This window comes from Pecten maximus, chromosome 4 (genome assembly GCF_902652985.1).
Source record: "Pecten maximus chromosome 4, xPecMax1.1, whole genome shotgun sequence".
NCBI classification, from domain to species: domain Eukaryota; kingdom Metazoa; phylum Mollusca; class Bivalvia; order Pectinida; family Pectinidae; genus Pecten; species Pecten maximus.
Genome location: NC_047018.1, coordinates 27,832,248 through 27,856,118, shown reverse-complemented (window position 1 = coordinate 27,856,118; position 23,871 = coordinate 27,832,248). Strand labels below are relative to the sequence as shown.

The 23,871-nt window shown below is 35.4% G+C and overlaps 2 protein-coding genes across 2 annotated transcripts in view; both read right to left on the bottom strand.

The window, feature by feature from the left end:
• The window catches only part of LOC117326483, a 41,130-nt gene extending 33,421 nt beyond the window's left edge, over positions 1 to 7,709 (bottom strand). Inside the window, exons 1-5 of the mRNA XM_033883233.1 lie at positions 7,400 to 7,709; positions 4,555 to 4,666; positions 3,134 to 3,233; positions 2,787 to 2,865; positions 1,786 to 1,835 (exon numbers count right to left, since the gene is read on the bottom strand). Coding sequence (XP_033739124.1) covers positions 1,786 to 1,835; positions 2,787 to 2,865; positions 3,134 to 3,233; positions 4,555 to 4,666; positions 7,400 to 7,655 — 597 coding nt within the window. The 5' untranslated portion in view covers positions 7,656 to 7,709. The remainder of the gene's footprint in view (positions 1 to 1,785; positions 1,836 to 2,786; positions 2,866 to 3,133; positions 3,234 to 4,554; positions 4,667 to 7,399) is intronic.
• Positions 7,710 to 11,586: 3,877 nt separating this feature from the next.
• Positions 11,587 to 21,025, bottom strand: LOC117325700 (geranylgeranyl transferase type-2 subunit alpha-like). Its single transcript, XM_033882121.1, has 13 exons — positions 20,980 to 21,025; positions 19,642 to 19,752; positions 19,258 to 19,382; positions 18,844 to 19,031; positions 18,247 to 18,444; positions 17,817 to 17,900; positions 17,558 to 17,640; positions 16,277 to 16,375; positions 15,813 to 15,979; positions 15,098 to 15,186; positions 14,191 to 14,325; positions 13,550 to 13,822; positions 11,587 to 13,143 (listed from the first exon to the last, which is right to left on the bottom strand). The coding sequence occupies exons 1-13, from the start codon at positions 20,980 to 20,982 to the stop codon at positions 12,983 to 12,985; spliced, it is 1,716 nt and encodes a 571-aa protein (XP_033738012.1). The 5' UTR covers positions 20,983 to 21,025; the 3' UTR covers positions 11,587 to 12,982.
• Between the last annotated feature and the right edge of the window lie 2,846 nt (positions 21,026 to 23,871).

The window sequence follows — 23,871 nt, the reverse complement described above, 5'->3', positions numbered from 1 at the left end:
AGAAGAAGGATTTTAAAGAATTTGCTATATTTCCCCTATTGGGCCCCACCCCTAAGGCCCCTGGGGGGCCAGACCCACCGTTTATACAAAATTGGTTCCCCTTCACCCAAGGATGCTTCAGACCAAATATGAATCAAATCCCTTTATTTCTACAGAAGAAGAAGGATTTTAAAGAATTTGCTATATTTCCCCTATTGGGCCCCACCCCTAAGGCCCCTGGGGGCCAGACCAACCGTTTATACAAAATTGGTTCCCCTTCACCCAAGGATGCTTCAGACCAAATATGAATCAAATCCCTTTATTTCTACAGAAGAAGAAGGATTTTAAAGAATTTGCTATATTTCCCCTATTGGGCCCCACCCCTAAGGCCCCTGGGGGCCAGACCAACCGTTTATTACAAAATTGGCTTTCCCCTTTCACCCAAGGATGACTTCGACCAAATTAGATCAAATCCACTTAGTAGTTTCGGATCAGTAATCGAAATAAAAACTGTAATTACATGTATAATCAATTAACAAGGAAATTTTCCTCAAATTAAAGATACACATTTCAATGTAATAGTTTTGTCTAGGAAAGGTTCAATTTGTTCCCTTATATAATGGATATTTCTTATTATGACATATTCATTATGTAAGAAATATATATTTTTAATGCAAACTCGAATTTTCTTGACTGATTTTGTTTAAAGGAAAATTTAACTTTGATATGTTTGTATCGAAAAACAAAAAAACACATTTAAATATATGTCTTGTCTCTCCCACTTTACCAATGTACATGTAGTAAATTTTTAAGCAAACTCAAAAATTAACTAAAATTTCAGTATTTTTTCCAAAAACAACTGAAAACTTCCACATTGTAGTATGGGAGCACCCTGTATTCATTAAAAGATATGTGTAAATATTGAGGCATTGCAAGATAAATATGAAATAATGCAAAATCACTTAATCTCAAAATTCCCCTAAATATATCTTTTTTACCCCGAAAACGGCTCTTTCTGAAAAGTGAAAGGAAAATACATCTGGTATTGCGATTTCGTTGCAAGCGAGACAACAACAAAAATAAAACCCTAGCCAGCCTACTTCTATCATAAATGTTCTAGGCAGCTGAATTATGATGATGGAAACAGCAAATACAGACTAACAGTAACAAATAGCTAGCGATATGTTCATCAAAACTTCTTAAATGGTTATCAAGTTTGACTCAGAATAGTGAAACTTGTCCATTTAATTACTCCATAAACTTGTCGGACTGAACACAGGATGCCAGCAGTATCAGAAAATAAACCAGTTGTACTGCAGGTTCAACACAAAGTTCCATATCAGCTTAAATCGATCGCCACTGAAATGTTTCACCGATTGTAATTATCATATTAATCGCATTGCAGGAAATTGAAAATTATTTTTGAGCGATATTGATTACCAAGGGAGATAATTCAATAAAAAATTTGTGTTAAACATCCAAACCAGATACCTAGACATATTTTATTTGTTTGTTTGTTTAGCGTCCTATCAACAGCCAGGGTCATTTAAGGAAGTGCAAGGTTTTGGAGGTGGAGGAAAGCCGGAGTACCTTGAGAAAAACCACCGGCCTATGGTCAGTACCTGGCAACTGCCCCTCATAGTTTTTGCAACCCAGAGGTGGAGGGCTAGTGATAAAGTGTCGGGACACCTTAACCACTCGTCCACCACGGCCCCAAGACATATAGAGTGGTCTATTTGCTAACATTTTCAGTACTCAGTAAGAATTTAAACTAAACATTCTGTTTATGTGTAATATTGTACTTACGAACTGTAGCTTCAGATTAGGGTGGTTGATTTTCTCTATGTACTCCATTGCTGAGGAGAAAATGCATACATATGTATACCCTGGTAAACTATAAGGTCATTCAGGGTCACACAGTAGTCATAATGTTTCATCAACATTATAAAGTCATACAGGGTCACACAGTAGTCATAATGGTTCATCAGCACTGTAAGGTTATACAGGGTCACACAGTAGTCATAATGGTTCATCAACACTATAAAGTCATACAGGGTCACACAGTAGTCATAACAACTCATCAGCACTGTAAGGTTATACAGGGTCACACAGTAGTCATAATGGTTCATCAACATTATAAAGTCATACAGGGTCACACAGTAGTCATAACAGCTCATCAGCACTGCTACAGGGTCACACAGTAGTCATAATGGTTCATCAACATTATAAAGTCATACAGGGTCACACAGTAGTCATAATGGTTCATCAACATTATAAAGTCATACAGAATCACACAGTAGTCATAACAGCTCATCAGCACTGCTACAGGGTCACACAGTAGTCATAATGGTTCATCGACACTATAAGGTCATACAGGGTCACACAGTAGTCACAACAGCTCATCAGCACTGTAAGGTTATACAGGGTCACACAGTAGTCATAATGGTTCACCAACACTATAAGGTCATACAGGGTCACACAGTAGTCATAATGGTTCATCAACACTATCAAGTCATACAGGGTCACACAGTTGTCATAGTGACTCATCAACTTTATCAGGGTCACACAGAATACTTATAAGCTCAACATAGTAAAGTCACACAAAAGAACAGCACAGGTGACACAAAAAAAGATAGAGAGATTGGTCCTTTGACATCATTGGATTTGAAAAATAAACAAAGTCTTGTATTTAGTTGGAAACTTCACTTCAATGGACCATACAGTAGATATACCACTGGCAAATTCTTATCCCAACAAACAAAAATCAACGAATATGTCAGCACATAACTACATATGTATTAATTTACCTTTGTGTACGTCTGTCAGAAAATATTTCGGGATAGACAATCTGTTGTTGATAGGTTCAATTAGAGCCAAAATTCCTTCCTGTAATCAAAGAAAATACCTAGTAACTCTTAAATAGCAAACACTTTCATACACACTATAGGAAATCCTTAAACAAGTCCTACTGATTTGACACATTTTTTTTCCATAACAGAATATAAGGTCATACAGGGCCACAAAGTAGTCATAGGGCTCATCACAAAGGGGTCACAGGGGTCACACAGTTGTCATAATAACTGTATGACCTTAGAATTCTTGTCAGATATGTTTGCTGTTAACCAGATAAAATGTAAGAACTGGCTATACTTACCTTACTCAGTCTTTCAGCAGCATAGCGGATGTTGTCAATGTACACTTCTTCCATAGCTTCATCTTTGAACACTGGCTTAAGACCAGCCATCACATGCATCCTGTAGATAACCTCAATGTACTTAATATAGGTCATGTATAAAAACTGTAAAACTTAAACAAAAATTGTGAAACAATTTGTATTAACTATTGGAAGCTGGAGTACCCTACATGGTTTAGCAGGTGACCCTAATTCCTTTTTTATTTTTAATTGGGGTATAAACCTTGGTCACCTACATGTAGGTTAAAATTGAGTGTATTACCACTGCACCTTCCCACCACTCCTGTTTATGGGTTAAGTACCTCTTTACCGATTTTGGTTTGGTTTGTTTTTGTTTAGCGTCCTATTAACAGCCATGGTCATTTAAGGATGTGCCAGGTTTTGGAGGTGGAGGAAAGCCGGAGTACCCGGAGAAAAACCACCGGCCTACAGTCAGTACCTGGCAACTGCCCCACATAGGTTTCGAACTCGCAACCCAGAGGTGGAGGGCTAGTGATTAAGTGTCAGGACACCTTAACCACTCGGCCACCGCGGCCCCTACCTCTTTTCCGATGATCACACAACATGTCAACAATTAACATACTTCAGAAGTAAGAAATCATGTTTCAACCATGCAATTTAATAATATATATGAAAGAGTTCCGCTGGATGGAACAATATAATCCTGCCTGACACCATACTGACATAGATTCTTATATCAAAATGGAGTATGCAACAAGAAGAATTGTTTAATTAAAATGTTTCTTCAGAAGATATAACTACCTGTCTCGTAAGAAATGCTACATAGTGTCACTACATAGTGTCACATATCTCAGTTTATATCAAAGATCTCCAAACAAGATTTTTCAAAATACTGAAGAAAAGACTGAAATAAACATTTTGAAGATTGTTTAATCACAATACCACTCAGTAAAACACAACTATATATAATGATTATAAAGTCTGAAAAGCTTCAAAAGAGGCATTAAAAGATTAGTTAAATCTGGAAAGGTTAATAACTCTTTCAAAATGTCTCCCAGTAAATATATAATACATCATTAATATAAAGCCTGTTTGAAAAAAAATGGTTAAAAACTGGGAGAGTGGGACAAACAAAAGTATACACTGAATGGACAATGCCATATCATGATGCAATATTGTACCCCATCATATTTTTAAAATGTAAAATAAGAAAAGATTTTCTATTTGCGACTATACATTTAGATGTAAAAATTATATATATATACATGTATATTGTAAAAGTGTTGTAATGCTTAGGCAGTCGAAAACTTGAGAACCAGGTAATAATTAAAGTAGATTTTTGTAAGTAACAATAAAATAAATCTGGTATTATATACTGAACATTTGAGGTGTATATTTTACATCAAGATTTTGATGCTAACCTTTTACAGTTAAGAGCCTTGGCATACTGTATGGAAGTCTCCAGCTTCTCTTTGAACTCATTAACTTTGTTAGGAAGGGCTGCTATGCCTATCTCACCATTTTGCAGATCACCTGGAATGAAAATGAGATATTTCATCTTGTGGATAAAATGAAGGTAGAAATTGAGAGAGGCTGAGAGATGTTGGGGGACAGGACTTTTCATTTCCTTCAAAATTTTCAATCCTTTTGATTTTCATTACCTATTGTTAACATAAAAAAGATTTTTCACAATAAATGTCTATGCTGTATTTTAGACACCTTTTTTTTAAAACGAAACACTAGTCATCCTTGTATAAATGATATCAGCCGAGTTACTTTATGGATTACCTGCGGTATTTAGTTACTGCCATTGGGGCTAAACTTACATCAGCATAGTACCTTCCCAGAGTCCAAAACAGTATCAGTAGGTATTAAAACAATCAGTAGGTATCAAAACAAGATGTGTCTGTTCTATACATAATTCTTCATATTTCATGTAATAATTTGATATTTTTTCATGAGACAGACGCATTATTTTTGAAAACCTAGTAGCATTCGGATATTGCCTGAATATCATGATTTTTGGTTCTACAGTCAATCAGAAGATGTATAAGTTGTGAAACAATTTGTTTCGGTGACCTTGAATATAGGGCAAGGTCATTCTTTTCGCAAACATTGAAGCACTCAGTTTCATGAGTAAGCTACTGATCTAATATAATGATTCTAGGTATTTTTAAAAATATGAATCAGAAGAAGTCCTTAAAACAGTTTAACATTTAGACCCAGATGACCTTTAATATAGGTCAAGGTCATTTCTTTTAACAAGTGTTCTTAGGCTGCATCAGGCAACTATTAGCCAAATATCATGACACCAATCAAAATAGTTCTTGGAAAGTTGTTCAAAGAAAAAGTTGGCAAAAACATTTACTGAGAAACTGGCTTGAATGGAATAATAATTTCTTATGGAATTAAGGATGATTTGTCCATGGAGCCAAATAAATCCACAAGGAAAATAAATTTCTTAAATTTTATGATGACTGAAACAAATTTTGTGCTCAATGTGAAAATCAGTTGTCTCTATCTTAGAGATGTTTGTTTAGAGCACCATTGCACCTTCTGGCCTCCTCCATAAATACTTGTCCTATGTGCTTACAGGGTCAATCACCTAACAATGACTTTAGAACAATCAGACTTTCTGATAAGACAGGGTCAGATAATACAATGGCTAGGCGAGTCATGGCCATTTATCTGAAGGAGGAAAATCCCATGTATGACAATGGGTAATTTTAATCACTTAGTAACTGATTTGGAGAGTTGAATCTGTAGTGTTTGGATTTGGGGCTATGCTTTTATTATTATATGTTACATGTCCCTGCCCAAACTCTATCAACAGGTTGGAAAAACAAGAGGTCCAATGGGCCTGTATTGCTCAACTGGCATTAATTCAAGAAAGGGATTTAAGGTGAATCATCTTTGAATTCAATTACCCTTAAATGTATTAGGTTATTCATTGGAATATCAATGCCCTAGGTTGGCAGCCCTTCATCCCAGCATATCACTGACCAATGTAATCACTCTAAGCCTTTTGGGTATTCAGAAGAACTTGTTTAATTTTTTAAACAAATTTGACCCCTGTGATCCTGAATATAGGTCAAGGTCATTAATTTACACAAATCAGACAGCCCTTCTTCCCAACATGTAACACATCCAACCTAAGGCCTCTGGGCCTCTTAAGTTATCGAGAAGCCATTTGAATAATTAAGCAGATTTGACCACTGTGACCTGTGGACAAAGGTAGCATTTCAGTCCAACATGCTACAGGCCCAAAATAAGGCCCCTGAACTCCTTAAATATTGAGAAGACGTTGATTAAATATCTTAGCATATTTGACCTCTTTGACCTTGAAAGTAGATCAAGGTCATTCTTTTGAACAAACACAGCAAAAAAATTACCACAGCATGCAACTGGACCAATATCAGGTCCCTGGGCCTCCTGATTATTGAGAAGAAGTTGTTTAAAGATTTACGCATATTTGACCCCTATGACCTTGAATTATGTCGAAGTAATTCACCTAAACAAATTTGATAGCCTTTCACCCTAGCTTGCTATTGGCCCAATATCAGGTCTCATTCAGTTGAATGGAAAGTTGACACCAGACAGACAACATACCACAGCATTAACTCACCTGGCCCTATAAATAAATGAAATAGTTAAAAAATACTTTCTTTCAAAATTTTTAAGGATAGGTTGACCTCTACCCTAGTACATGTAAGTGAATTATATTGTAGCGGGACTAGACTAGGTCGATCATCGGTAACTACATGTAGGTAGCTCAATTGGTAGAGCATCCTGCTAGTGTTGGGAGGTCCCGGGTTCGAACCCCGGTCTGTCCGCTACATTTTCTCCTCTCCTGTTACATATTATCTAATATTTTAAAACCACAGTAAGCATGTGCATATATAGTAAAGCCTGTTGCACAATCCTATTAAATCTTACGTTCATAAAATATTTTTGCTATGAAATCATGTATTTTTCCTAAAATCGAGTTTGCAGTTATCTCCCTTACATCGTAGGGACACAGTCGCATTCTCTCCAGTACCAAATATTTTTGATAAATTGACATTCCTTCAAACATTGACTAATTAATAAAGTGCGCGTATATGTAGGCAGTGGTCTACACGTGTGTATTCATAACTTCTTTATACATGTGCGCATGCAACAGTAAAGACATCCGTCGAAACGGGTGACATGCCACGACGAATTGATAGTCAATTCTCCTCTAAAACTGAATGTCATCGTTATCGGAGAGTGTAGCTAAGGTCGTACCTGGCCACGCGTTGATGAGGACCTGTTCCACTCCGGCTTCAGCTCGAGCTCGTTGGATGGATTCCAGAGGTTCCACATAAGGGAACCCACACTCCACATACTTAAAACCGGCCTCTTTCGCAGCTTTATAACGAGCCGACAGAGACGGATGTTCTTTAAACATCATCGACAGGTTCGCTACCAGCTTATGTGACATCCTAATTTGTTGGCAACTGACAACACGTGCAACAGAATAACTGAAAGTAGACCAAACCATGTACACTGGCTTCGGAAATTACCGGTCACTAGGCAGTCACATGATCTTCAGATACGTCTGCTCACGGACCGACTTTATCGACAAGATTTGTTAGCTTGAAAATTAGCTTAATTGTCAAATTGATTTTATTATTCTGTAGAAATTTTACCTTTATCACGTATGTAAGTGAATAATAAATTTCCAAATAATATTCTACGTGGATATGTGGTATAATGATTTTATAAATCAATGTCAGGGACGTACACATACAACAGGAATATTTACCTTGCGACACATACTCAGTACTGTATTTGAAAGCATTTGTTTTTATTTGTTCAATATGAAATGTTTACTTTCTTTTTGAAATACCGACTTTGCTAGAGAAATAACCGTACAATATCGCATACATCACCACAAAGCTTTCATAAAACCAAACTAATAATTACATGGAGTTTATTTAGTTTATTAAAATTTCAATAATGTGGGTTTTTTTAATTGGTACAAATTATGATACATGTACATTTATATACATTCACTCTATAAATATTGCATTTCTTTAGATTTTGATCGACCTACAATGAAGGAGTGTGTTTTCTTTCTGTTCCAAGGTCTAGGTCGACACAATTAAGACATTAAAAATTCTTCATTTTAAAATCATATCAATCACTCTTGTTTGGTCCGCTGTGGGAGAAACCGGAGTACCCCAGGAAAACCAAGTGGTCCGGTGTAACGTTGAAAATGGACAGACTGAGCGGCCGGGTACTGGGGCCTCGCCACCTGGCAGGCAGGAGGGCGGGCTGAGCGTCCCGTCCTCTGTCCAGTTCGTCCCGTCCTCTGTCCTGTCTCCACGCAAGGCACCAAAGTGTGTTAATTCAGAACTAAGGCAAGGAGTAATGAGTCAATCAAAATAATTCATACTTCAAGAAAAAAAAATCTATCTGGTTGAGTTAGGATATTTGATAATTTAGAATATTAAACAGAACAGTTTATAATGTCTTGTCCTCTATCAGACATGGGAGTTTGGATATCAACCTTCATATAAATGCATTTCAAAACAATATATACCAATGTCTCCACACCTATCCTCATATAACCCAGTGATGGATGTTGAACCCCCAACATATGCACAAATGCACTTAGCTTTCGACATATATACATGTATTAACATTGATAGAACAGTGATGACGTATAGATGCAATAACTAACAGCCTCGGTAAAGTGAAAAAAATCTTAAGACGGTTTTCATAAATCTCATGTAAAATGAAAACTCACGTAGGACATCCTTAGGACCATACGTTAGTAGGACATTCACAGTGTTTATAGCAACGGTCATTATAGGGGTCACCAAAGGTCACAGGTCAAATTGTTAATCAATGTCGATCAATTTCGTGTACATGTTACATGACTGTTAAGTTATTTCAAAGGTCATTATATGGGTCACCAAGGGTCAAAGGTCAACTAATTAATCAATGTCAATCAATATCGTACACATTTTATATGCATTTTTTAAAACAGTGTAAAGTTATACTAAAGGTCAACATCTGGTTCAATAAAGGTCATGGGTCAAATTATCAATCAATGTTGATAAATCATATACATGTATAGGGATGTCTTATTTCAAGTGATGCTAATGGTCATTATCTGGGTCATCAGATGTCACGAGTTAACGTGTTAATCAGTGTACATAAGTATTATATACATTTTATATTCACTTCTCATAACAGCCTAATGTGATATCAAAGGTCACCTAAGGTCACAGGCCATTTTATTTTACCAATGTCCTTCAATATCGTTTATACATTGTATCATGTAAGCATATCTTATCGCAACGTCTATGACAATGTAAACTGGTACCGAGATCCAATACTTTTATGTGGTTCACTATTCAACGGGGTCCATTTTCAACGGGTATGTAAAGAAAATTTGATATTTAGTTCCGTTTTCCACGGCATACCGGTTCCATTTTCAACGTTGAAAAAAAACATAATGAGGACAAAAAGCCATGGTCAAGGTCATTAGGCTCAAAGGTCAAGGTAAAATTTGGTATCTTTTTTAACGATAAACGTTTTAATGACATGATGAAGCAAAGATGGTCGGAATTTAACAAGGAGTCAATTACCCAAAGGTCAAAGCAGGGTCACAAGGCAAAGAGATCACTGGGTCCAAGTAGGTCAAATTTTGTATCTTTCACTGATAATACAAAATGTATTTTTTAAACGTGAAGCAAATTTGGTTGCAATTATACAAGGCGTCAATTGAACAAAGGTCAAGATCACAGTGTCAAAGGTTAAGATCATGGTCAAATGGTGTATATTTTCACTGGTTGAACATTTTGTTATGGCATTATGAAACAAAGTTGATGGTAATAAAACTAGAAATTAGAAAGATTCTGCAGTATCTAATTAAAAAGGGAAAAGAGTCAATTTACCAAATCGTTTCTGGGTCCAAAGATTAAAAGTCAAGGTCAAATTTTGAATTTGTTACTGATGCATATCTTGTAATGACATTATGGAACAAAGATGGTTGGATTAAACTATGTGGATTTTAAACAAGAGGCCCAGAGGGCCTGTATTGCTCACATGGTTTATTTGAGCAAAAGTCAAAATAATTATGTTTCATTTGTTAATGTCTAACAATGCTATAATATATATATTTATGGGTCTGGGATCTCAACTGCTTCAGAGATATCACCCAGAAACGAAGTCGGGATTCAACATGGTTGTGTCTATCAGTCCCTTGTGTTTACATCAGAAATGTCTTCATCTCTAGATGTACAGCAATGCTATATATATGGTTATGGGGTGAGGGTCTGAATGGTTTCAAAGATATTACCACTGAAATATCAATGTCATACATTGCTTAGTTCTAGAGAAGAAGTCATTAATATCAATATTGCCAAATTGACCCCTTCTGGACCTGCCACTGAGGGGTCAGCCCCACTATTTGTACAAATTTGAATCAGTTCACTTTATGGATGCTACCAGTCAAATATTAGCAATATCCATTGCTTAGTTCCAGAGAAGAAGACATTTTTATCAATTAGCCAAATTGATCCTTTTTGGCCCTGCCCCTTAGGCCCCCAGGGGGTCAATCCCACCATTTGTACTATTTTGAATCCCCACCCCATAGTGATGCTAACAGGCAAATATGAGTGATATCCATTGCTCGGTTTCAGAGAAGTCGTTTACATCAATATAGCCTAAATTGACCTCTTTTGGCCCCGCTTCCCAAGTCCCTGGGGTGTTAGCCTCACCATTTTTACAATTTTAAGTCCACACCCCATAAGAATGCTTCTGACCAAATTTTGTCAAATTCTGTTGAACGGCTATGAAGAAGAAGTCAATGACATAAGCTCACCTTGGTCCTTCATACCAGGTGAGCTAAAAATCGTCATGATCCAGGAAGATCAGGCTGGTTATTCACAGAAGTTGATCTTTGACCTTACAAGTGATTTAAGATCATTCATCCAAACAGGATATTGGATAAATATCATGACCTTTAGCCTAGGGTTAGTCTGAAGTTGTTAAAAATTTTCTATCACATTTTATATCTGTTGCCTTGAAATTTGTTAAAGGTAATAACATTTATACAAACCCCTATAGCCCTTCATTCCGACATGCTACTATCCCAACACCATGGCTCAAGGTCTCCTGGTTACTGAAAAGTCACTTGAAGTAATGGTTGGGAAGAAGAAGCAAATGGTTGCCTTCAAAATAAATACCTCTATTGCAGGTGTACCAATATATACATTGTATACATTAGCAAGCTTCCTGCTTATGGAAGCAGGGATTCACAAGAGAAAAACATCTTATTTGGTACCATTATCAGGTGTTTAGGTAGATTCAACCATCAGGGAACAGGTTTCTTAATAATGTTATAGGTGGAGATACCACACCATATATCTTATAACCTTGTAGCACACAAATTATATTTAAATACACAACAACTGTACTGTAATGATTATGACAGTCTTTATTACAAGTTATACAATGCCTTCATCATCATTGTAAAGATTAGCATGACGATTATATATATGAGATTTTACAATATATTGTAATTCAATTAATAAATAATTAATGACAACAGGAATGTAGCACTTCAATTGTTTATGCTGTAGATTAAGTTGTGAAAAGATGAAAAGGAAGCAGTGGCTTGAAAAGCAGTAACTTCAACCAATTTGACATTCAGGTCTCAATTCTAAAATTTGAGGTCCAAGGGGCCTGCATTGTTCACCTGGTTAGTAGCTTTTTAAATAAATGACAACTGGTTCCCCTATTGGGCCCCACCTTCCTGCCTCATGTGTGAAGAGTCATTCTTCATGCAAAATTTGTTTCCCTTCCACCAAGGATGTTTCTGACTAAATGGTCAAAATCCATTCAGTCAATCATGACTAGCAACAATTCAAAAGTAAAGTTAACAGACGACAGGCACTGTGCAAAGACATAACTTCGGAGTTATCTCCCTTCATAGTTTTCTTTTTAATATTTATGTACAACAATGTGTTGTCATACTGATGAAGGCCCTTAATGTCAACAGCTAACAATATGTCAGTGTATTAGTGATGTTTAGCATGTTGGCATCAGCTGAATCTGTTGGATTCTGTGAGCATAGCGTAATCACATTTTGATTTTAAATCTGATATGTACTGCACCTGGATACCAGTTGGTCTTTGTCCTAAAAAATTTACTGTAAGAATGTGTGCAAGTAAGTGCTTCAAATGATGTATTAGGAGAGTTCCAGACATAATAGACTACAAATCAGTCTACATAATTACTTTACAAATATCATGTAGGTTCACTGAATTTGAAAGAATTCAAGATTTTCTCCTGTTACAGTTTCAGACAAGAACCAAAAGTTAACCTGAAACCACTCCTTAAAGGTCTCAGACTCGACATAATATATGGTTATATGTTCTGGCTTATTATAACAATGGTAAATATAACACAATACCAGGTACTTCTAAAATTAAAATGAAGCCTATGAATGCCAATGCAGTCAACAGTGCACTTAATCAGTGGCAACGCTAAGCGAAATTTGGTCATATTTATTTGTGTATAACAAAGTAAATAAATTAGTGTTAATTATATATGTTAAATAATATTTTATTTGGAAATTGTTACTTTGATCAGTTCATGTTACTTGTCCATCGTATTACAAAGAAAATAAGTTAATGTTAAATAGTTCTATATTTTAAAACTTTTTAAAATATGTAGATTGAGTTTCATTTGCTGGGTACCTGTTTATGATTTTGGTACATGTGAAAGCCATAGTAATAATCAAACATCACTTAAGTACATCATTTCATACAAATGACACCAGCAACAATCACAGTCTTTGTTACATGTTCATCATGAGGAGGACTGTTCATCAACACACTGGAGAGTTTTGTTGAGAGCACATATTTTTGTTACATAATCTTCAATGGCACATACTGAATTTCCCGTTACAGACAACTTCTTCAGATAGACACACGTTCTTAGTTCTTCAAAGACTTCAACACGACATATTACTGTTAAGGAGTTAAGGAGTGTTGTATGGTGTAGTTAAGAGTCACAGTAAAAGGGGGTACAACTGATGTTTTCACAACCAAACAAATGATTTTATCAAATACTTGGTTGAAGTTGAGCGAGACGAAAATAGGTATGCTTATTTCAAAGCAATTTGTGACATGACAATAACTACAATTATATGATGTAGCACAATTTTCTCAGTGGAGAAAAACACCATTGGAGTCTAAATTTGCTTGTCTTACAAAGAAATGAAGTTGAGAATTTAACTTATATTCTTATATCAAAATAATATGAGTTTTTGTGATAAACAGAGTCTTACACTTATGGTTATAATACATGTATATTGAATTTTTTAAACTTAATATCAAAAGAGTTTTAAGATCACCTAGAATACACAAAGGATACAGTTATTCTTGACAGACAGGTCTGTAAGTCTCCTGCAAAATGCTAGTCCTTGTAAATCTGCCAGCTGATTATTGTCCAGGTTTAGACTTTGCAGACATTGTAGATCTGACAAGCCTTTTACAGATTTGAGGTAATTCTGGGAAAGGTCAAGCGAGGTCACCAGAACCATCCAATCAGTGTGGTAGAGACAAGTGAGTCCTTGTTGGCACAATTTCAGATCACGCACCTTGGAATCATGCGACTCCAAAACACTCTCAATAATGAATTTGCTCCCTATAACAGAAAACAACAACAATTAAAACATATCTTATCATTGTCAAATGTCTTCAGAAAATTGATGATTGTAAAATCAAAAGCATAGTGAGAGTATTGCTGAAGCATATTGTGATCTGACAATATAGTACATATAGCCAAACCAAATCTAACTCTTATATTATACTTAATATTTGAGATCTTAATTCTGATGTAATACTTAAAATTTGTGATATACATTTTGTATATCTAAGATGTTTATTGATAGAATATTTGAAACTTGAGATCATAACTGATCTAATACTTAATATCTGAGATCTTTACTGACGTAAAACTGAATATATTAGATCTTTAGTGATGTAATTTTGATATTTGAGATCTTTACTAACTCAAATCTCTGTAGTAAGATTTCCTCATAGTATCCACTGCCACGAGTTTGTTAAAACTCTCCTCCAGCTCAGCCGCATATTTCGTGTGTTCTGGGTCCGTGGCCTTCATCAAGTGGACCATCGTCAGCATGACCCCTGTAACATGGAAATATACCATAGTACTTACAGCTAAGCTAAATGTGGATTATAGACAGTAGAATCCTTACCAACACACACTGAAAAGGCATTACTCAACAGCTGCCACAGAAAATATTGTCACAGCCAGCTAACACCCCGAATAGGTTATAATCAGTCCCCGTCACATCACAAACAGATTGAAAACCAGACAAGAAAAATCTCCTGCTGGAGAAATTCTCTAAGAAAAAATATCCTGCCAAGGTAATATTTGTGTCGTGGTTGTTCTACTAGGTTTCGGGAGGATACGTTCCTGGTAGTGGTATAAAGAGCCCTATTAAAGAAGTGAACAATTAAACAAGAATTCCATGGATGTGGATGTGTTGCCTGTGTTGGGTGATTACAAGAGGTTATTGCACAGAAACAGATTTTCTATTTATAGTAAAAGTAACCTTGACCTTTGACCTTCGGACCCAAAAAAATGCAATCCCAACCAAGCACTTCAGGTAAGAAAGTTCTGTATGAATTTTGAGTTTGATTAACCCAAGGAAACTTGAATTGCACAGAGGAAGTCGCCACCGCCAACATAGTGATACCTATACAAAAGGAAGAAGAGGAGCAACTCCAGAAGCCAGGATTACGAATAGTATGTCCTAATTTCTTCTACAGCTGACAATCCTCTTCTTTTTTAATAGATCAAAGGAAATCACCAAGACTTCCTTTGTAAATTCGTAATATGTGTATTATTACAATCAGGTATATCATTTATATGTATGTTTTAAATTGTTCTCACATTTGTTGTCGGGCTCCACGGAGTGAAGTTCACGGATGCTATCCAGCTCCAGCACCATGGTGGAGGAAGCAGCTGCACTTAGTTCTGTACTGTAACATTATATCAGATAATTCAAGAATTGTCATTTCATTCCATACATATAACAAACATGATATGTTCTGGTTTGGTAAGGTGATAACTTAGGTTGTTTTACTGGAATCAATGAATATATCAACTCAGACAAACAACCACACCTTTTCCTCAATGATGTAAGATTTTGACCTTGAGAGAGATACTATGTAATTATTGAGTCCATGCTATCAGGATGAATGAGAAATTCTGCGATTTCTCAGGTGTCACGCAAACTCATATTAATCTATTACAAATACTGGGTATGTAAAAAAATTATATTTATATTGGCTTTGTGTGAAATTCACTAACAAAACTTATTTCAACTTATCTGAACACAATATGCTCTATGAAATAAGTACGGACACATGCTATCCAATGTACCATAAAAGTCACCTTGAGATTTGTCAAAGACGATACAGTTACTCTCAGTAATTGAACAATGTTTTGACAAAAAACAACATGTGGGAAGTTTCACACTGACAAGTTTGAAGAGAACAAAGGACAGTTTTAAGTGAATGTTTGATCACATCACTGCAACATATGTGTTGAAATGTGTGACTGTGTGTGCCAGCAGCAGTCTTTTTGAAGTTAGTGACTGTTGTACCTAAACCGAGTTCCTTGTTTGAATTCTGCTACTGCCCAGGTTTCCTTCTGGTTTGGCATCAGGTGCAAGCCCTCTGAGAATTTGGTACAGTAGCGGTCATCCAATAAGGTGACCGCCACTGCGGCCTGTGTGTCCACTGGCAAACACTGGTCAGGTAGGTCAAGCACCTACAAGCAGGAATGAACATTTCAAAATCCTAAAAAAATTAAAGAATTGATGATTCTACAGGCAATACTTTTAATGTTAGCAAATTCTACATAAATCACTGAAACCTTGTCTGGATTTTAAAATGTCAAAAATAACATTCTATGATATAAGCAGTCATAACCCATCATATCAGTACTCATGGCTGGCATATACATGTGCAAGAAATTTTGGAGTGCTCTGACTGGCATGTTTTTCTGTCTGATATTTGTAAAACAGTTAAAACACATACTCAACGTAAATCAAACTAGTTTCCATACCCATAGTGTGGAATACATTCCAGAACCAGTGATTGTCCTCCATTTCCCTGTAACTGGTGTGCTGTCAATACTGACAGTGAGGCAGTGACCTTGACCCATCTACACAAAAAGTAGAGAATGACATTGATATTACTTCAGTCTATTACTGTATATCATTTAACTTTGAAGAAACTAGATCCCATGAATATCTCTTTAAACCAGATTATTGTATTTCCTAATAACAAGTAAAAAGTAAAGATCCACCAAAGCACAATCAAACGGTATTAGCTCTACTCCCTGCACTTTCCTATTAACAAGTATATATTATATAATGACACAATGAGTGTAAATCCAGTTGATATCATATAAATACTGATCTTTCAATGTCACATAATCCTTAGTTATATTGTTTACAGGTGTATGAAGCTGTAGTATTTATAACATTCTCATATTCTGCACCAATTTGTGTCCAATGACAACTGCCACAGAAATTGTTTGATGTGGCTGCTAACAACCCCATGTATATACATTGGCAAATATCAATCTGTATCTTATTTAGAGGTCATTCTATTATTAGACAATTCATCAAGAAACAGCTGAAACTATAACAGTAATAATGTGCTCCTGTATTCACCCACACATTGCCACTTAAACAATCATGAACCTATAAAACAATGGTAAGACAATAATGATTTAGACATTTACTGATCGGCCCCGTCAGCTAGGTTATGTCAACCAGCTGAGGATTTTAGTATACGATTATAAGATATCATATACATGTAGTTATTTTCATAGTGATGTATGTGTTCTTATTAATTAAGCTGTCAACATACCAGTAAGAAGTATTAAATCTGAAGAATTAACAGTTTGTGGCCTGAATAAGGAGACATATGTTATAGTTTGGACTTACGTTTCTTCACTCTGATTTGCTTTAATTGCTCTGGTTCAGATGATGCAGAATACATGTTTAAAATAGAGCATCATAGCATGAACCATATATACAAATGATACAATATAAACTTCAATAATTTAACAACAATTGCTTACAAGTTATACAAACTTAATATATTAATCACTCTTGTTGGCTTGGATGGAAGTGTGTGACAGGTCTTACAGTGGGAGGAAATCGAGTACCCACAGAAAACCTACATGGTAGGACAGGCAGCAGGTGACCCCATAACTTTTTACGTCCGATCGGGGAATCAAACCCTGGCAACTTAGGTGAAAGGTAAGTACATTGTATATTACCACTGCGCCACTAAGTGTCTCCCCAAGAAGCACAATAAAACTCTAGGAACCTACCATAACTGGTTGTGACAGCAGAACAACTATCCTCTGGAGATCCCTAGATATGTGAACACAGCATATTTGTAGCTTCTTCTTACCTAAAATTCAAAGTTTTAAGTATAATAGGGGACATATTTAAAGAAATATGTGTTAAATACAAGTTAACATCTGGGTTTTTTTTTGCCAGATTGAAATATATGTCATATATAATTTGTTTTATGTTGTAATCTGAAGAATTCACATTAAACAATTAACTATACATGATGCTATATACCTCTACCCAACAGCCACCTCTGGTAAAACCAGGCACTCTGGTCATCTGGATCTGTGAACACAGCATTCTGTACAACTTCAAATTCTGTAAATAGAAGTCAACACATAGATTAAAGTACAGATAACCTCTAATGTCTAGTCTTTAGTAAGGAAGCTGTTGTATCTCGATATAATTCATTGCTTCAAGTTCTTGCTTCTTTATATTTTGTATGAACAAACATCTCTAGAAATGCAAGGTGCCTTGTCGACAGGTAATTACTCAACTTAGAGCTCACTGAGCTATATAAGTCGACAGCTTGTACTCTTAATATTTATCATTTAAAGTTCATATGAATTACAGAAATGGAAAGTGATGATCTAAAATGTTTTACTTTTACACTACCTGCTATGCACTACTTATTGTGATCGTTAGCGGTGTATTGTGTATAGACCTTTCAGCAGTACATCCTCCTGTACAGCCACTGGATGATTAGAGTCAGGGTGTATCACAGGCAGCAGTTTACTCCGATAATGCCATGAAGAATAGTTGGAAAAATTGGATTGGATTTTTTGCGTAGTATATTGTAATTCTTCTTCAAGGTTAACATTTGAGCATAACACAACATGACGTCTGTAGTCCCAGCAGTGAACTAAACAAAGCAAATTATGATTATAGCAAACATATTCTAACCAATTTGATATCTTTCCCATCCAGTCTCAAGAATAAACTTTGTGCAACAATTATGTTCAGGAGCATTAAATAGACTTTTACAAATGCATCAACTCTATTCATCTGACCAATACACCGATAAATTAATGATTTCCTAGAATGAAAACTGAATAAAATTAGAAGTTACAAAAAAAAAAAAGATTTCCTAGAATGATTAAGTTCTTATTATACCCAGCAATGCCCTGTTGTGTCCTAGAAGAAGGCAAATTTTCTAGTCATTAATAGAAAATGTGTCATATGTAGATGGAAATAAGAATGCTTTCAAGTTTCATTTAAATTGAAATAGTATACAGGAAGAGTAAACAAAAGGACAACTTACAGTTTCTCTCATCCAGGTTGAGGAAAGCATTGCACAGCTGTAGTTCTCTCACCCAATCCGGTTCTGGAATGGCATCCATGACAAAACATCGATGATGCCATGTCCCGTAAGATTTGGGGTTCACTTTTAGACATGCCTCCAAGAAATGGAGCTCGTCTTCAAACAGCTTCTGTAGTTCTGCCTCGTTTCTGTAAACACATGATATGTCAACACATATAGTAACAAATCAAACACCAGTTTTGAGAATCTGATTGTCTGCAGGTTCACTTATAACCAGTGCATGTGAAATCATTCAGATAAAAGTTTCAATTTGAAAGAAACTGAATGGACTTCCTAGAAGAGTAGTTGCTCAAAGAAGAAAGACGGATCAATGATAAATGAAATAACCTTACTAGTACTTAAAATTTGAAATACCTTTTGTCTCTGAGATGGATGAAGATTTCTCTTCTAAAATTCCAGAAACTATATATATCGGGATTGACACCAAGAATTTCTCCAGAAATTTTCAAACCCTCCTCATCGAATTCCTTATTTCTCCTCTGCAAAAGACATCATACATGCAATACAAATATATTTATGCAAATGTACATTTCAACATCTGGTACAGACAAAAATGAGCACATACATATGAACTGAATATGTATTTAATGGTTACTTTTATTTATTATTGTTTATCTATATATCCCAAGCGCTGTTTAGGAATGTATGACATTGGTTGATAACCACATGTTATGAAGTTATACTACAATATATACATATTTTCATTGTTTATTAAACAAAGAAGTATTGTTACAACACCTTAAGGAACACAGCTTCTGTTCCAGCATTATAGAGTTTCAACTTTTTTTCTCTTTCCTTCCTTTTGGCCTCCTGTTGTTCCGCAGTTGTTTTCACTTTGATTCTTCCATGCTTTGATAAGATAAAGATTTTACTAGAAATTCTCATTAAAAGCCATTTATGTATATGTTCTATGGTAATGCACACGCTTACATCAATATGATGCTTTCAGTTATAATAAAAATGTTGCATGCATAAACATGGTGTAGGTTTACATCTTTTCTTTACCGTTAAGATATTTCCAATTATCCTTCCTGGTGGAAGAGGGGAGGGAGAAGTTTAGGGTCCAAAACTATTAAACCTTTTTGATTGTTTATGTTGTTACATTTGTACCTTTGATATACATGTATACCAGTAAGTCTATACTAGCTAGTTACAATATAATTCTGAAGTATCTTGTTTCTAAATTATTTTTTAATAATACTGTAAATTAGTAACAGACTCAAGTAAAAGCACCTCATTAGGTTATCTGAATGTCTCAAGCTATTTAACCAGACTGACGGATATATCTGGAAAGAATGATTTGACGTTTGACCACCAAATTCGGCACCAATACTGTTTCTATCCAGAATCTGTCAGAGGTGTAAGGATCAGAGGACACTGGGACTAGGCCTATACAAAATCTGTTGGAGGTGATGGGGATCAGATACTCTGACTATATCTGTCCAAAATTTGTCGTAGTTGAGAGGATCAGAGGACACTTTATTCACAGGCAATTAGGATGTAATTAGATATATAAAATCCCTAGTTAAAATCAGATGAAAGTGCATGTGTTTAATGGCTTCAAATTTGCTTATGAAAATTTTATGAAGTTGACAGAATATCTTTTATGTCAGGAATGGTGTGCAACTGCAACTGATTATAATGATTTGGGATACGTATCTGTGTAATGTATGGTGTCATTGTCATACATGTATGTTCATGACATTTCCTTTTTATGATGATGACATCACTGACAAATCACATGACTTCTAGTATTATGATTCTGATTGAGAATCTTTGTCGAGATCGGAATGTAACTGTGTGGTTTTAGTCGTCCTGCGACAATTTCACAAAAATACCATAAATATGGAGAACATGCTAATATTCTCATCCACACCCACACACCGGTGACATTACACTAATCAGAAATATAAACAATTAATAAACGTCGACGGTAAAACTTGATACACGTATACAGTCTTTAACACGCAGATTTTACTAGTTTTCTTCGTCTATCAATGTATCATTGCTCTAATCATTACACGTGAACTTCAATCGCTATGTTTACAATATATTAAATATTTCAGCATACCATACCATTTTCTTTCCGGAAGCGACCACTTTCTTGGTTTCCACACAGAAGAGTTACATATAGTGAAAACGCGGCACGGAATACGGAACAACCCACTTTTGAAACACGCCAGACTTCTCCCCTCTTTTATTAAATGATTAACGAAAAATATACTGTATTTGATTAATGCGATCGGATTAATATTCTGTTATTTACAGTCTAAACTGAAAAATATAGGCGATGACATATTAATGGTAACAGACGTCTGCAAGCAGAGACATAGATACGGAACAACCCACTTTTAAAACACGTCAGACTACCAAACTCTCCCCTCTTTTATTAAATGATTAACGAAAAACATACTGTATTTTATTAATGCAATCGGATTAATATTCTGTTATTTACAGTCTAAACTGAAAAATATAGGCGATGTCATATTAATGGTAACAGACGTCTGCAAGTGGTTAATGCAGAGACATATACAGTATATGTCTCTGGTTAATGGTAGAAAAAAAGTATTAATTAGCCCCTATTCCTACTATCATCATTGATATACAGTAGAATTATGGACTTCTTATAAATACCAACCAGGTGCATACGCATATGGTGACAGCAAAATGTTTAATAATGTTTAATCTTGATAGTCGTATAGCTACAATATGATATATTGGAATAGAAATATATATATATATAGTGCAAAGAGTAGACCACTATATATCTATTGCTGTATCGATACTTACAAATGTAGCTCTATATCATATGACTGCTGATCAAATGCACAAATCATCCACATGTAGACTACACGACGAACACTTGAGATACGATGAGATATGTTTTGACATACGACACATTTTGAGAGTTATTAGAATATCCGTTTTTGTTTTCTTTGCCACAGGAACCGCACACTTTTCGATGTTGATTTTACTTATATCTATAAAACTGCAATGAAATAAACAAATTTAACATAAGATATTTTTGCATGCTTACTTTTAGCTTTGATGTTTTCCTGCCAAAAGCGCCATTATATATTACACGATGCTTTGTTACCACTATACGAAAGCCGGTTGGGATCGTTTTCGTAGAAGAAAATAACGCGAAAAAAAATATTATTTTCTTCTATGAAAATGGTCTCAACCGGCTTTCGTACCACTACAATGAGAATAAATAATGATCTTTTTCTGAAACTATGTGGGGTTTTTTTTCAACACGAAAAACAATTGTTGATAAGTCTAAACCGCAGAACATCGCCATTCATGGTGGCAAATTAGCAACATCATGGTTTTTGCTTATTTGAATAACAATATGTCATGGATAAAATGGCACTTAAAACCTATAAGCATTTACTTGTTCTGCTTTAAATCTAATTTGGCATTAGTGGTTTTATATGTACCAGCATATATACTCCAACATTTGTCTCCAATGAGTGACATAATATATATATATATATTGGACAGTGGAAAGCAGGTATGACATGCTAAATGTTTGATATTATATTTTGCTTTCTCCTCGATGTACTACATATTATGGAACATTGATAATGAAGAAAAATGTTCTTTTGTGATGTTCAAAGAGGAAAATCATTCAAAGCTTAGAAGTTTCACTTTGACAGTATAGGCGACAGCTGAACAGCTTACTGTATTACATAAAAGCATTTTTGCTAAATGCTAAATGCGATATACTTATTTGAAATGCTTTAAGTAGAATGCTTTATAAACTTAAAAGGTAAAAATAATTAGCTTTGAAGCATAGAGTGAACGCTTTTTTTTATCATTGGGTCAGGTTTAGGTCACTGGGTCAAAGGGCAAGGTCACCTTTTGTAGCTTTTCACTGATAAATATTTTGTTATGGCACTTTGAAGAAGCAATGTTGGTTGGATTTTAACAAGGAGTCAACTGAACAAAGGTCAAGGTCACTTAGTCAAAGTCAAATTTTGTAGTTTCATTGTTAATATTTTGTTATTATGAAGCAAAGTTGGTCAGAACTAAACAAGGAGTTGATTGACCAAAGGTCAAGGTCACGAGGTCCAAAGGTTTAAAGTTAATGTCAAGTTTAGTCTTTTCCACTGATATTTTTCACTGATCATCATTTTTTTTTACATTATAAAGCAAAACAGGTTTGAATTTAAGGATTTAAGTCAACTGATGAAAGATCAAGTTCACTGGATGATAGTTTGATTGTTGGGTTTATTACCCTATCAACAGATAATGTTGTGGCTACCTTCTTGTACAACATAGAGGGAGGCCTGTCACATGCCATCCAGAGCAATTCGGATTAAGTGTCTGTTTCTTAGCTTCTCAAGAAACACAAACTGCCACGAGTAGGGAGTAATGGAATCTAACATTGGTCTGTTCTATGGACAGGGATATCTCACCCCGAGTGTAGGAGTTTGGTCAGTCAGCATGAGTTGCTGGGTTGAGATATCCTTGTTTGCGGAACAAACCCATGTTTGATTATTTTTCTCACATACTTGCAAAAAATAAGTTTTTATGAAAGTTTTTCATCGTGCCATCTTCAATGCTCTTTGGAATGAATGTCAAAATTGATGATATCATCATTTATGACTTGCTTGCTTGAGGTATTAAATAATGATGAAACATTATTGTTGGCAGCGTCATATAGAGCATGCCGATTGGCTATACCGGTGTGCGATCGATTTATCTTTTCTCTTGCAACCGCTGGATAACCCTGTGAAGTATGTGAGAATATGGAGCCACTCACCTTGGATCTTCACTTAAGGTTATGTGGCCAACACTCTAACCAACTGAGCTATCACAGACCTCACTAGATTAAAGGTCAAGGTTATTTGGATACAAAGTTCAAAGACAAAGTGGATCTCTGACTATGACCATGGCTCTTGATGGGGGCGGTTCCAAGTGTTCGGATTTTCTTGACCAATTTTGATTGTTGATGGTCATACA

Bases quoted from the DNA above. Each gene is read 5' to 3' on its own strand.
- LOC117325700 (XM_033882121.1), bottom strand. The intron at 19,032-19,257 runs GTATTTCAAATT...ATGTGTTTACAG, and splicing joins ATCCATCTCAGAGACAAAAG to AAACGAGGCAGAACTACAGA. The intron at 17,641-17,816 runs GTATATAGCATC...TTTGAATTTTAG, and splicing joins GAGGTGGCTGTTGGGTAGAG to GTAAGAAGAAGCTACAAATA.